General features: G+C 35.8%; 1 protein-coding gene across 1 annotated transcript; it reads left to right on the top strand.

Moving 5' to 3' along the window:
* The first annotated feature begins 758 nt into the window (after positions 1-758).
* Positions 759-12,834, top strand: LOC109073197 (phosphatidylinositol 4-kinase type 2-beta). The gene is made up of 10 exons (XM_042716730.1): positions 759-1,300; positions 7,927-8,078; positions 8,389-8,589; positions 8,684-8,815; positions 9,147-9,300; positions 9,814-9,878; positions 10,202-10,301; positions 10,618-10,751; positions 11,197-11,256; positions 11,989-12,834. The coding sequence occupies exons 1-10, from the start codon at positions 961-963 to the stop codon at positions 12,160-12,162; spliced, it is 1,512 nt and encodes a 503-aa protein (XP_042572664.1). The 5' UTR covers positions 759-960; the 3' UTR covers positions 12,163-12,834.
* Positions 12,835-14,055: the final 1,221 nt, after the last annotated feature.

The following is a 14,055-nucleotide window of genomic DNA, read 5'->3' as shown; positions in this document are numbered from 1 at the left end:
TTTGTTTGTTTGTTTTTTTAACACATTGATGAGGCGATCATGGGACCAGGAGTGCAGTCTTTGTGTCATTAGTATATAATACCTAAAATATGAATTTTAAAGCATCTGTTCATGGTGGGAGGGAAGAACAAGTTGCTAAATATGGACTATAACTACTCCACAGAGTTGCATGCTTGCTGTATACATGCCGAATGCACTTTTGTACAAAACATAAAAACTAATCACATTATCATACTCAAAAATTGAAAACCACTAAACCAATAGGAAATTTATACTTGGAACCCATAATGAACTGACATGGTTAACTGTACAAAATAATAATAATAATAATGATAATTATATATATATAATATAATATATATATATATATATATATATATATATAATATATATATATATATATATATATATATATTAAAAAAAATAGTTCATCCCACCTAAATTAATCAGTCAAACACAAACATTTAGTCTGTCATTACTTACCTGCAAGTCATTCCAAACCTCTACGACTTTTGACTTTTTATTGTTTGTCGATACACCTGAAGACAATGTTCACAAACTTCTTTTGTGTTCCTCAAAAGAATGAAAGTCGTGGTACTTTGGGACGACATAGTGTTGAGTAAATGATGACAGAATCGTTTGAATTTTTGGCTTAACTATCCCTTTCAATTTGAAAAAGTGTCCTCACCTTTCACACACCGGTCTTTGCTGAATCAATTAAGCGTTACTGCGCCTTTAAGAAACCTGTTCGACGGTGAGCTTTAACAGTGCGCATGCTTGAGAATAGAGGAAGTCGGTAATGGTGAAGGATGATGTGGACGTGAAGCAGTTGAGAGCATCAGCGCGTCTTCAAGAAAGAAAACAAAAGCCTTTTAAAGACGGACTCGCAGATATGAAGCGCGGTTTTTGAGAGGTGTCTGAGCTTCTCTGGACAGAGATAGAATACCCCCACAGTCCGCGATGATGGCAGAATGCGATCCCACCGACGGCGAGCCGGAGAAAGGCGGCGGAGATTTAACATTAACACCGGAGACGAACTTTCTCTCGTCGGAGGTGCCCGCGGTGTTATTTGAAAAGACCCGGCCGGCGCCGTCCGTAGGACTCTCACTGAACCCCGGGGCAGCGGTCCGGATCTCGAACTCGACGGAAAGCGTGCTGACGGAGCTGGAAGCGGACGGGTCCGGGGAAGAGGCTCTACTGTTACCGGGACCTGCCGGAAATCTCTCACCTCGGGCTGGAAGAGAGAAAAGGACGCGGAGGAACAGACACAGCTCATCATCTGATAATCTGGCATCTCCAGGTGAGATGTGTATATATAATTTGATCAACATGTATTCAGATTAAACTGCCTCAAAGTAGAGGCGTCACACTTCAACACCTTTTTGTTTTGCTTCCCTAACAATGCGTATTTCTTTCAATTATAATATTTCAGGATAACATTGCTACATTTGCAAATAACATTGTTTTTATTACTACTTTTTAACACAGTCAACCGATTTCACACACTGTTAATTAAACAACATAACGCCGACCACGCCTTTATTTAAATATAACCACTCCCCCTCTTAAAAAACAACGAGTTAACGTCATTTTGTTGTATGATCTGAATTGAACCTGGGAAAGAACGCACTAGGGACCCGTCTGGATTAGTTTCCATAGCAACCTCGCGTGTTCTGTTTCTGTTGCGCGCAGTGTTCCAAAAAACATCTAATATGCCTTGGGGAACTTTGAAAGGAATTACATTTTATTTATTTTTTTAGAGAGAGGAGAGTTTTTGTCTCCTGTCCTAGACATATAAAACAAGTTTGCATGCAAAAGATTATGAATACTCTAAATATACTGAATTCCCTCCCACACGTCTTGCTCTCTGTGCTGTTACTCCATCTGCTTTATCTCAGAACATGGTCCGTTATGCAACCATTTCCACAGTTCAGTTTACATGCTCTTTGAACCCGGGGCACACGTGTACAGGTGACACCACAGCAGCTGCTGGGATGTCTGCTCAGCTCTTGATATTCATGCTTGGATGTTTCTGTGTGTTGCATGTGGTTTAGTCTTTTCAGGTGCATCTGTACTAACAAGATTACACTCGCAGCTGTGGGCTGTATTGATGCAGTAAAGTTTTCTTGCATATTAATAACCGGTTCATTTGAATGCAGATGAGCCAGAGAGCAGAGAGAGACTGGTTTGTTTTATCTCTAAGATCCACATCTAAGCCTTCAGTGAAGGAAAATGAAACACTAGAGTCTCTCACAGGAGTTGCATTGCCTAGTTAAAATGAAGATATTATTAGCATTGCATCACTATGATGTGCTATGTTTGCTTTGTTTTATTGGCATAATTATCTCCACAAAGCATGCAAATATTACATTTAATTATTACATTTAAATTCAGCCTCTTTGCTGAAATTAGACAATATTATTGGTGAGATCCAAAGAACATCACATTACGCTTGAAAATGCCCTGAAATAGAGATGAGATGGAAGCAGTGAGTGACTGATCTTTTATTTGGTGGTTTAGGCTACATCAGTTCCGGCTTATCAATAAATGTAAAGTGGGGAATTGGTTTTTGTAGCGGTTCACTGGATTTTGATATGTGGGCATTGGACAGATGGATCCAAATGAACGCAAGCTTGCAGGGGCAAGGTTTAAACTGACTGTAAACAATTGGAGGAACTCCTAAATACATCAGCAGAGATGTGTCATTTCAACTGGAAGGTCCAGACATTTAGATCAAAAGGTCAGCTAAAAAAAAGTCCATAGTAAGATCTATAACATGCATTTAAAAATAGATTAATAAATGAATACATTTCCTGTCCTATGTTTACTTCAAGGGGTCCTATTATGCTCTTTTATAACGTCGTTTTGGGGGTGTTCTAGAACGTATTCATGCTTGGTGGTTAAAAAAAAAAAAAAAAAAAAAAAAAAAATGCAACTTTCTCCCCATCCTGGCAAAAATGGCTCAGTTAGTTCTGGGTTTGATGAAGGTCCACCTTCCGAAAAAGGAAATGCGTTGTGATTGGCGAACAGCTAATTAGACGGTGTTTTAGTACTGCCACACCCCTTCCACCGTCTTTCAACAAAAGCTTATTGGCAAAACTGGCACTGTGCTCCCTCATGTTGTGGAAGCGGCTCTCAGTAAAACGCGCAGCACAAAATAACAAATTGGGGTTATGATGCTCAGGAACAGAGCTAAAAATAAATTGCAACCACTGTTTCCTGACATCATCCACTTTCGGAAGCTCAAAGAAAGATGTTTGGGCACTGGGCTGAAAAAAAAAAAACAGTGTTTCTTAGACGTGCCGAAAACTTGATGCTACAGCAGCTCTTCTTCTTCTTCTTCTTCTTCTTCTTCTTCTTCTTCTTCTTCTTGTTTCTTCTTCTTCTTCTTCTTCTTCTTCTTCTTCTTCTTCTTCTTCTTCTTCTTCTTCTTCTGCTCCTCCTCCTCCTCCTCCTCCTCCTCCTCTGATGCACTAATCTCTGCAGCAGCACTTCTTCATCATCATCTTGTCATTTGATAAACTCAACCAAGCGTACCCCACCCCCCCAAACATTTGAATTTCTGCAGGCGGGAATTATTTTAATGATTTTCTAATGGTCCCTTTTGTGACATCACAAAGCCCGGAAACCAATGCTGTAGTTCAAACGATCCATTTGTTGTAGTTCTTGAAAAGGGTTTTTTTTTTTTAATTAATATCTCCCTTTGGAGTGGACTTTGAGATTTGTAACTTTGTAGATTTTTTTTTTTAATGCCCAAACAAACACACTGACTAAAATTAAAAAAGTGAAAAAGCATAATAGGGACCCCTTTAATCTTCCCAACCTGGCAACCATGCACATACACTATTGCTAAAATACATGAAAAGTGCTGATGATCTGGAGTTTAGCCTTCACATGTATTTTATAAATAAATAAATATATATATATATATATATATGTATATGTATATATGTGTGTATGTATATGTATATGTGTATATATATATATATATATATATGTATGTATGTATATATGTGTATGTGATGAATTTATTTCATGCCAACTTTAAGTTTGTTCAAATTAGATCTAAAATCCAACTTTTAGTAAAATTTTATTCAGGATTTATGTACGCATTTTGCATTTATTTATAGAGGGAGACAGGGATCAACGTGGGATTGGGGGGGGGGGGGCAGCAGGATGGGAAAGTACCTTCAGCCGGGACTTGAACTAGGGTTGCCCAAAGCGAGGCTCTGACCTAAAATTCAACTTTTAAAGGGTATTTTTTTTGTGAAGTCTGGTCATTATCACAATAATAAACTCTACAGGGTTAGAAGCTTGCCAGGTCTTGTATTACCGGAGAAGGTTTTTATTTTGTGCAAATTTCTGTTGTATAAAAGTGGATTGGGTGTGGAAGTATAAATACTACTGTTAAAAATTTAAAAGAATGGTATTCTTAATTGTCAAATGTCTCCAGTGAGCCTAAAATATCCAGAAGATCTGACAGAGAATTAGTAGGGAAACGAGTCTTCTCGAACTCATGCAATTTTGGTGGCATGACAAAGACATCTGCGTCTGCCGTTATTATTCATTTCAATTCATTTCAGACTCAAGACTGGCTCTGTATTATTTTGTGTATGAGATCGATGTCTCAGTGTTTACAAAACCAGTTTATTCAACTATAGCTATATTGAATGAATTGGGGAGCAGAATAAGTTTGTCATAATTACACGTTGTATCTAAGAGTCTTAAAATCATGCCATTTATTATGATTGATATTTATGATATGCAGATATGTGTTTGTATGGGTGTGTCTGATTGTAGAAGAGAGGGAAAGTCTACTTGTCATCTTCTTAATGTTTAATGGCCATCAGAGAGATTCTGTGTGTGTCTGTGTCTAATGGACTCTCTTATTCACCCAGGGAAAGCTGCCCAGGGACCATCAGCGGAGTGTGTTCGTGTGTTTTACCTTTTAGAGCTCATGTAGACCACTTTTAGTTAGTTTTATTGCAGTGTGTTCATTCAGTGTAGTGGATTCTGAATAAAAAAAATGATAGTTTTAGTGAAATAAATAAAACCCTCCCTGGGTACGGGTATCATGTGACATGTATGTGTCTTAGGCTTTGTTTCCATTGGTTTTCGATCTTGATCTTTAGGTAATTACTGTATGCACTGTCATTTTGCAAGTAATTGAATCTGATAATCTGTGTTGCTGCATCGGCATAGTAATAATAACGTATGCATCAGCAAGATGCCGCAAGGCTCTCTTTCTACAGCTGAGAGTGTCATATCACTTTTGGATGTGGTTTCGATCAGGTTTGTAAATACTGGATTTCATGTGGTTTGTTCAGAATGCAAAAAAGAAAATCCATTTGAATCATATATGGCTTTTTTTTTGTTTTGTTTTTCTAAGCAATACCCCAGTGTGCAAGTTGTGTATGTAATTTTCGGTGTTAATAAGACACATGAGTGTGTGTCTGTAACTTGCATGTGAAACACTGATACAAGTGTGCACATTAGAAATCATACATAATGGCTCAACAACAAAAAATAAATAAATAAATAAATAAACCGATTTAAAAGAAAAAAGTTTTGAGTAACTGTTGATAAATGGCCATTTTGGACTGTGGATGAATTAAGTAGGCTTGCCACGGTAGTCTGTTATAAATTTTACATAGTGTTTAGTTGCACAACGATTACATTTGTGTTTATATATGTATAAAACTATTTAGTTCAGTTGCACAACGGATGCTAAAATTATGAACTGAAAGCTTCTGCTCTATATCGCAGTAGCAACAGGAGTCAGATTTCACAGTTATGTGAAAAGAGAAAGGAGATATGTCTGACAAGATGATGGCAGAGGATTTGGTGTCAAAGAGAAAAGCAAAAGCACCTATTTGACAATATTCTGTTTAGTGTTTAATTTAATTAATTTATTTTTAATTAAAAATTATAATGAAACCACACAAATTCTTTTTTTAAATTAGTAATTGGGAAATCCATCCAAAGATATTTAATTTATATACAGAGCCCCTCGTGTGACATAATAGATAAAAAAATAAATAAATAAATTGGTTTTGTTGCCACAAAATAAGAATGAATTAATTTATATTTAATTGTGGTCATGAATTAAGAATTTGCTCCCTCATTTTATTAAGTTGTGGCGATGTTGTAGTAATTATTACATCAAAACAGGGGAATGTATTGGTAGAACATGGCCGTGATTTAATAAAAAGGGAACAAATTAAGTTGTAGGAACAAATTCTTAATTTGTGGCCACAATATATATTTTTGTCCATGTCATGTGCGGTGCTCTGTATGTCATGCATCTTATTTTGGTTAATAAAAGTTTGGTGTTTAATATAACTGAGTTTGTCATTGTACTATTTTTTTTTATTTATTTTTTTTATGTTTTTCATTAAGAATAATAATGAATCTACCTTTTTTCAAGCATTTGTTTTGTTCAAAGAAATGGGAAAATGTAAAGATCTAATGTTAAATATTAAAGTGCTATGGATTATGAGTGTCTTCTCTTGTAAAATGTGCAGTGTAATCGGTAATATCAGTGTGTTGTCACAAGTTAATTAATTTCCTCACCATGGCATCTCTATCGGTAAGCTTAAAATCATGAAAATGATTTCTTTTTTTTTGTTGTTAGCATTTTAAGATGACCTCAAGAGAAAAAAAAAATTAATAAAGAATAATTTATATCTTTTAAGTACCAATATGCATCCCTGTAGGGGTATAGGGTTGTATTTATAACTTAGAAAAATTTTTATAATTAATATTGGAGCATGAATTACAAAATACTATTTCAATCTTTCTACTTCAAAATTTCCAATTTAATTCAGAGTTTTACTTTCTGCTTTGTTTCTTAGTAATTATTTGTGAAATTTAAAGTCGTAAATGAAGTACAAAGGTGGTACTGCAGCATCTACCACTGTTTTTCCCTAAAGTACATGATTCATGACACATGATGCATTAAAGCTATTATGTAATGGAAGCAGCAACATTTTTTTTTTTCGTATTGTTGTGACATACATCCAAATGAAACTGATTTTCAGCAGAAAAAACAAGTATGATGGAGACCTGGTTCTATCGATCAGTTTTTGATTGCATTGGGACAGATCTGAATGCAAGCTAGGAGTTGATTATAAAGAAGGGGTAGGTTTTAAGCGTGCAAAATATTTAGAGAAGTCCAGTATATGTTCTTAGAAAGAAGTCAGTCTTTTCCCAAGAAGGTCGAGCTATGAAATTTTGATTAAGAATTATGAGGTCTAGTAAATAAATAAATAAATAAAAGTTAAACATGCATGGATGAATTGTTCACAATAAGATAATTATGCATATCAGGGGTAAAAATGAAATAAATTAGCCTTTTTATGTCTTAGGAAAATGTAGAAGTCACCTTTGTTGAGTATTCACATCTACACAGAGTTATACTAGTCTTCCTAGCTTGTACAGGAATTATAGTAGCTGGATTCTGTTTAGTCTACATTTTTTCTTCTGCCAAATTTTACAAAATAGTTATAAGAACCCATATTTAAGCTGTCAGTAACTCTTGCAGAAAATGAAAACATTGCATTTGCTGATCTTAAGATGAATCACTTTGATATTGAACCTTTCATCTACCGCCTATATATACTTTTTTTTCCAGCTTCTTTGCACTCCAGAAATGCCCAGTGCTCTTTGAATTTTTATCTTTCTGAAGGCTAGTTTGCAGACAGAGCAAAAGTGTTTGACTAAATTGAAGGTTCAATTTTGTTCCAGATAAAAATGGCCATGAGCATGAATTTCACTCTGACGGAAATTATTAAAAGAAAATCATTCCCCAAACGTTCTGCTGTATGGCCTTTTGAGATGATGGGACATATTTACATATAAATGCAGACATACAAGAGAGTATTTGCCGCACTGTACATTTGAACCACTTTGTATGTGTGCATATAGGTAATAGCAGTGGAGAATTCAACCATTTCCCAGAAGACCCAGAGTTTGCCGAAATTATCCAGAGGGCTGAGCAGGCGATAGAAAATGGCGTCTTTCCCGAACGCATCTCACAAGGATCCAGTGGAAGCTACTTTGTCAAGGATCCCAAAGGGGTATGTGTATTTTAATGTTACATGTTGAAATCGACACTAAAATAATCGGTTTTAAAAGTCATAACAAAACCCAAAAACTAATGGGATGAAAAAACGCTTAGCAGTGTTTACCGTACGATAATATACATGCATGATCACCTCTCTCCTGTGAGCTAAACAAATACATTTATGCATGAATGTTAATGCAGAATCGGTTTGGACTCATTCTCTCAGAAACATTTCCTTTTATGATATAATTCATAGTAGTTATTTTCAAATCTAGTGGTGTTAAATTAGATTTTTCTTGATACCTGTATCTTCTCTCCTTTAGAAAATCATTGGGGTATTTAAACCAAAATCAGAGGAGCCTTACGGTCACTTAAACCCTAAATGGACCAAATATTTCCATAAAGTCTGCTGCCCATGCTGTTTTGGCCGTGGTTGCCTCATTCCTAACCAGGGCTACCTCTCTGAGGCAGCTGCCTCACTCGTTGACCAAAAACTTGGCTTGGGGATTGTACCCAAAACTAAGGTTAGGATGGGTGTTATAGAAGCATTTAAATCTACTTTAAGAAAAAGCTTTGCTCTTGGAATTAAGAACCAAAACTTTCGCCTTTTGTTTTCAGGTTGTGAATTTGGCCAGCGAGACTTTTCACTATAGCGCGATTGACCGTGCCAAATCTCGTGGTAAGAAATATGCACTAGAGAAAGTCCCAAAAGTTGGACGACGGTTTCACAGAGTTGGTCTTCCTCCAAAGGTAACGAAGCACCTCTAAAATGATCCCAATTAATTTCCTCACCCTTATTTTGTTTCAAACCTCTATCACTTTCTTGAGTGGAACACACAAGGAAATATTTTGCCAGTGTTCCATACAATTAAAGCATGAAGTGACACACAAATCTAGGTTTTCCCAAATCCATATGATTGCTTGGTGTCATTATTTGCTGAAAATGTTAGAGTCGGTAACTCTAAATTCTCATTTGAATTTTTCATCATATATATTACACCTGTCTCGTCACATCAAAATTTAATTGAGAGCAAGACTTCCAAAAAATAGAAATCATGATTTGTCGTTCTCTTTTGTGTAGGTGGGCTCATTTCAGTTGTTTGTGGAGGGCTATCATGAAGCAGACTACTGGCTGAGGAAGTTCGAGGCAGAACCTCTTCCAGAGAACATGAGGAAGCAGCTTCAGTCTCAATTTGAGAGGCTGGTGGTGCTGGATTACGTCATCAGAAACACAGGTACCTAATGCAGCTGTTAAAGTTCTTTCTTTGTTCAGCCCATTGTTCTTGAACTTATTCCCTTACAAAGCTTCACCATGGTAACCACAGTGTTCATCTAATCTCAGATTTTTACTAACAGGGTTATTTTTACTAAATTGGCTAACTTAGGTATTGGTCACTATTGTCAAAAAAGGAAAGCTTTTTACTTTTTTTGTTTTAATTTTTTTTGTTTAAATTTTATTACTATAGTGTTTTGAGGAGAACCATGGTTGCCATTTTTTTCTTTTTATCTTTTTTTTTTTTTTTTTTAATGAAACCATAGGGTCTCTTGTTCTCACTCTTGTTGAACTGTATCTCATCTCTCTTCAGGCAGACTTTTTCATTATCTTTCTTCATTTCCAGTTTCTGCCTCCCGCACCATACAAATGTGCCATGTCTTTCAGCGTAACATGTTATGACCACATAAAAGAGATGCTAATTGTTTACAGTGCCTTTAAGAAGGAAATCTGATATCTCTTTTGGCTTCTTCAGACAGAGGGAACGATAACTGGTTGATCAAATATGAGAAGCTGGGCGATGGAGAGCTGACAGAGAAGGTGAGCTGAGGGATATTTATAGAGCTCCTTTGTTTGCAGTGCTAGACAGCTCAAAGAAAATGGCATGACTGAGAACCAAGTGCAAATGCAGGGTTATCATATTCATTTATTTTTTAATGCAAAATGACATATAAATGAGAGATAGATGTATAGTTTTTCTTTGCAAGTTTGTGTTTGAATGGGCATGGCATGTCTTGGTAAACAGTTCCTCCCATATGCACAATAAAGCTCTTTAAACATCACACCATGTCAAACATAAGACCGATTCCTGATTGCTTCTCAGTCACAAATGCTGAGTTTCTTTTCCACATGTCTGTTCTCAGGAATCTGAATGGACTGACCCAAAAGACTCGGCCATACAGATTGCAGCTATAGATAATGGTTTGGCCTTCCCTTTTAAACACCCTGATGAGTGGAGAGCATGTAAGGATTTCCTAATTTTATATGTTTAAAATATATTCAGTTGTTTTCTATTTGAATATTAAAATTCTTTGAATAGACAGAACAGCATTCATTTGAAATGGAAATCTTTTGTAACGTTCTAAATGTATTTATTGTCATGGTTAATCATTATAATGTGTCCTTGCAGAATAAAAGTATTTCTTCCAAAAAAATGCTCTTTAAAAAAATCTTAAAGGAGTTTCCATCTATCAACTAGAAACATTATATACACTTGTAGTGTATACATGATCTTACTTAACAGGTGAATAGTGTTTGTTTTTTATCTTTGTGCATGTAGATCCGTTCCACTGGGCATGGTTGCCTCAGGCCAAAGTGGCCTTTTCCCAGGAAACTAGAGACCTTGTGCTCTCACGCATTTCTGACATGAACTTTGTACAGGACCTCTGTGAGGACCTTTATGAGATGTTCAAGGTAAGTTCTGTACTTGTATTCTTACCATTCAGAGCAATGCATTACTTGTTACTGAAGTGTTGATTTGGCTGTAGTTTATCTTGAGACTTAACTTCTTGGACGGGGCTTTAGCATGCTGTCAGTTTCTGTTAGCAAGCTGGAGCTTAGCATGCTGTCAGCACACTAAAACCCTTAAAGAATTTGCATCTCCATATTCCTCCCATTTTAAGTGGCTCTGCTAAAAATATTCAAGCTTAAAATTTATAAAAACCAAGGAAAAGATAAATTACTAAAAGTGACCTGACCCCAGTAAATCTGTTTTCTATCATGTCTGTATAATCTTACTCACTAGTTTGCAGTGAAGTTGGTTAATCATTTATGCATTAATTTGCAAGAATCTGTTTTATATGGATGACTGTCTTTTTAATAATTAAATGACTTTCCATATTAACAACTCTGATTTCAGACGGATAAAGGGTTTGACAAAACCATGTTTGAGAAACAGATGTCTGTTATGAGAGGACAGGTAAGTTTTATGCTTTGAGATGATTTTATATTGTGCATTCTCGACTATTCCAGAAATAGTGTGATGTTCTCACATGCTTCATTCTCACTAAATGCTGGAGCTCTTCATAATGAAAAATTCACAGCTAACGTATATTAATACACCCAGCCGGGATGCTATTTTCAACTTATCATAGCTGAGACTTAGACCTGAATTTAGACCTCAGGTTTGCGATGCCAAGGAAACGGATTGTGCCTCTAAAATTATTTAAAAAAAGAAAGAAAGAAAGAAAAAATATCTCGCCAACATACTGTTATTCTCTACTGTTTTTTTTTTCTTTTTATGTCTGGGGTCATTTTTTTTTTTATCCATTATAGATTAACAGTAAAAATAATAATATTGTAAAATATTTTTTTTACAATTTAAAATTTAGATTTATGTAATGGCTGCTGAAAATTCAGCTTTAGTGTGACATGATCCTTCATAAATTATTCTATTATGCTGATTTGGCAAAAAAAAAAAAAAAAAAAAAAAAAAAAAAACTATCCATATTGATCACTTTGATGAATATAATGCATCCTTGTTGAATGCTTTTATATAAACTGATTTCAAACGTTTGAGCAGTAGTGTATAGTATTAGAAGCAAATAAATCGATTAGAAGTAGACTTCATCAGGAAGTAGTGTTGTGTTTTAAGAGGTGCATAAAGCCTGTACTGCAAGTAAAATAATTTTTGTCTGTTCTTATCAAATAGATCTTAAACCTGACCCAGGCTTTGAAAGACGGGAAGAGCCCCATACAGTTAGTGCAGATGCCTCGTGTGGTGGTGGAAAGGAGCCGTGGAGGAGGCCAGGGTCGTGTGGTTCAACTGGGCAATGCATTTACCCAGACCTTTCACTGCAAGAGACCCTTTTTCACATCCTGGTAAAAGAGAACACAGACAGGACGAGGGTCCTATACAAGAGACACTGGATGAAGAACTTTCTGAAAGACTTCCTGGGTGAATGTAGCAAAGGGAGAGACTTAAAAAAAAAAAATGCAGGGAGGTCTGATGCAGAGGATCCAGGGACTTCTATTTTCCTGAACCTTTTCCCAGAATTCTCCTCTTCAGCTTGCTGTGGCTGTCAAGTTGGAATGTCAAAAGGGAATCGTTCATTGAAGATGACGTTTTGTGGTGACAGCCTTTCTCAACTGCCAATTATTTTATAAGTATAACTACAGATATTATAAATGAAGAATGATGCATAGAACTTAATTTAAACTTGAAAAATGCTTGAATGTAACTTGCAAGTTTACATTTTACACTTATCCTGAGGACATTTCAACACCAAGAAATACTGGTTACCGTGGTATTTAATACATGAATGTATTTGCTGATTATGTAACAGGATGCTGGCAACAGTATATACATTGTTAAAGTTGGGTGCTTTTTAGCCCCTAGAAAAAGTATAATTACAAAAGGGTTTTTTCTCTCTCACACAATCCTGTGTATGCATCTTGGACTTTGTATTTCAGCTGAGCAATTGTTAATGTAGAGCTGTATATTTAAAATGAACTGAATAAAATAAATAAATACGTAACGTTTTGGCATTGGTAAAAATAGAGGTAGTGTTTGTTATATTCAACTTTTTTTTTTTTTTTTTTACAATGTAAAATGGTTTCTGGCCTTTTGAGGCTGGTCTGGAACCAGATTTAATTGCCTAGAGCTGCCATTTCTATTGTGACAACTTTTTGAGACGAGATTGCCTTTTTTTTTTTTTTTATTTTAATGGGGGAGGACTGTGTGTTTGCGTTTAGAAGCCCCTTGTTCTCAAAGCGATCAATAGGTGGCAGTGTTCACTCACAAACGAACACTACTTACGAATTAAAGAAGAATACCAATGAGCACATCCTGGATGACGTTTTTCCACTGGTTTATCTCCAATATCAAAACAAGCCTGAGAAGTTGATTAATCACCCATTGCCGCTAGACTGAGAGAAACAAGTACGTAATTTGCTGTTCAGCCATGTTCTTTTAAACATCGAAATAATGTTTTGATGTCTATTAGATATCCGAATTGCGTATTAGACTATTTGTGTGTTTGAATAGACTAAAATTGCTTATAATTTAGTCACACGCGGAAGTGTTGGACTTCAGATCAGTAGGGGTTGAGGCATCAAAAGTAACAAGCTGTTTTATGGATGGTAATTGTAATATTATTACTGAAATGTGATTAGTAATTTGTTACAAAACGTGGGCCACTGTAACGAGTTGCTAGTAAAAACAGTTACTGCCCAACACTGCTCCTGGCCCACCTGCTGTCCTCATTAAACATATAAAAATGTACTGACAAGAATAAATGAAACATTCAATTTATATACAAGATATTCTATTTGTCATATATTAAGGACGTTTAATGAATGTCATAAAATCCATACCACTCTTTCTTGTTTTCCCCCGTTTTGTCCTTCATATTTTTCTTGTCAGAGACAGCTGACAATTGATGTGGTCATAAACTGCAAACACGCACAATCTGAAAGAATTTGTTGCCCTGTTTTTCCTCGTACACATTAAAGCGCTATCATTTATCAATGTGGGAACTCTCCTTCAGCTTATTCTCAGAAGTGAGAGGGAAAACTCTGGAATGTTCTTCTTTTGCTCTTTCTCTCGTATTTCCACCCAAACTTTCTTTCTCACATGTATCTTATCTGTTCCCAGAAAAGAGAACTGTATTTTTTTTTTTTTTTCTTTTTCTGTTGGATTGGTTCATAAATATGACTCCATGTGGGAGGGTTGTTTATTTTTCTTGGAAATCAGATTGCTGAAAGTGTTAAGGGTGTA

The sequence above is a fragment of the Cyprinus carpio genome, chromosome B1 (assembly GCF_018340385.1).
Source record: "Cyprinus carpio isolate SPL01 chromosome B1, ASM1834038v1, whole genome shotgun sequence".
In the NCBI taxonomy this organism is placed as follows: Eukaryota; Metazoa; Chordata; class Actinopteri; order Cypriniformes; family Cyprinidae; genus Cyprinus; species Cyprinus carpio.
This window is presented reverse-complemented; position numbering and strand designations above follow the sequence as displayed.

Excerpts from the sequence above, each read along its gene's own strand:
- LOC109073197 (XM_042716730.1), top strand. The coding sequence starts at position 961 with ATGATGGCAGAATGCGATCCCACCGACGGCGAGCCGGAGAAAGGCGGC. Across the intron at positions 1,301-7,926 it reads TGATAATCTGGCATCTCCAG|GTAATAGCAGTGGAGAATTC; the intron begins GTGAGATGTGTA and ends GTGTGCATATAG. Across the intron at positions 8,079-8,388 it reads TTGTCAAGGATCCCAAAGGG|AAAATCATTGGGGTATTTAA; the intron begins GTATGTGTATTT and ends TCTCTCCTTTAG.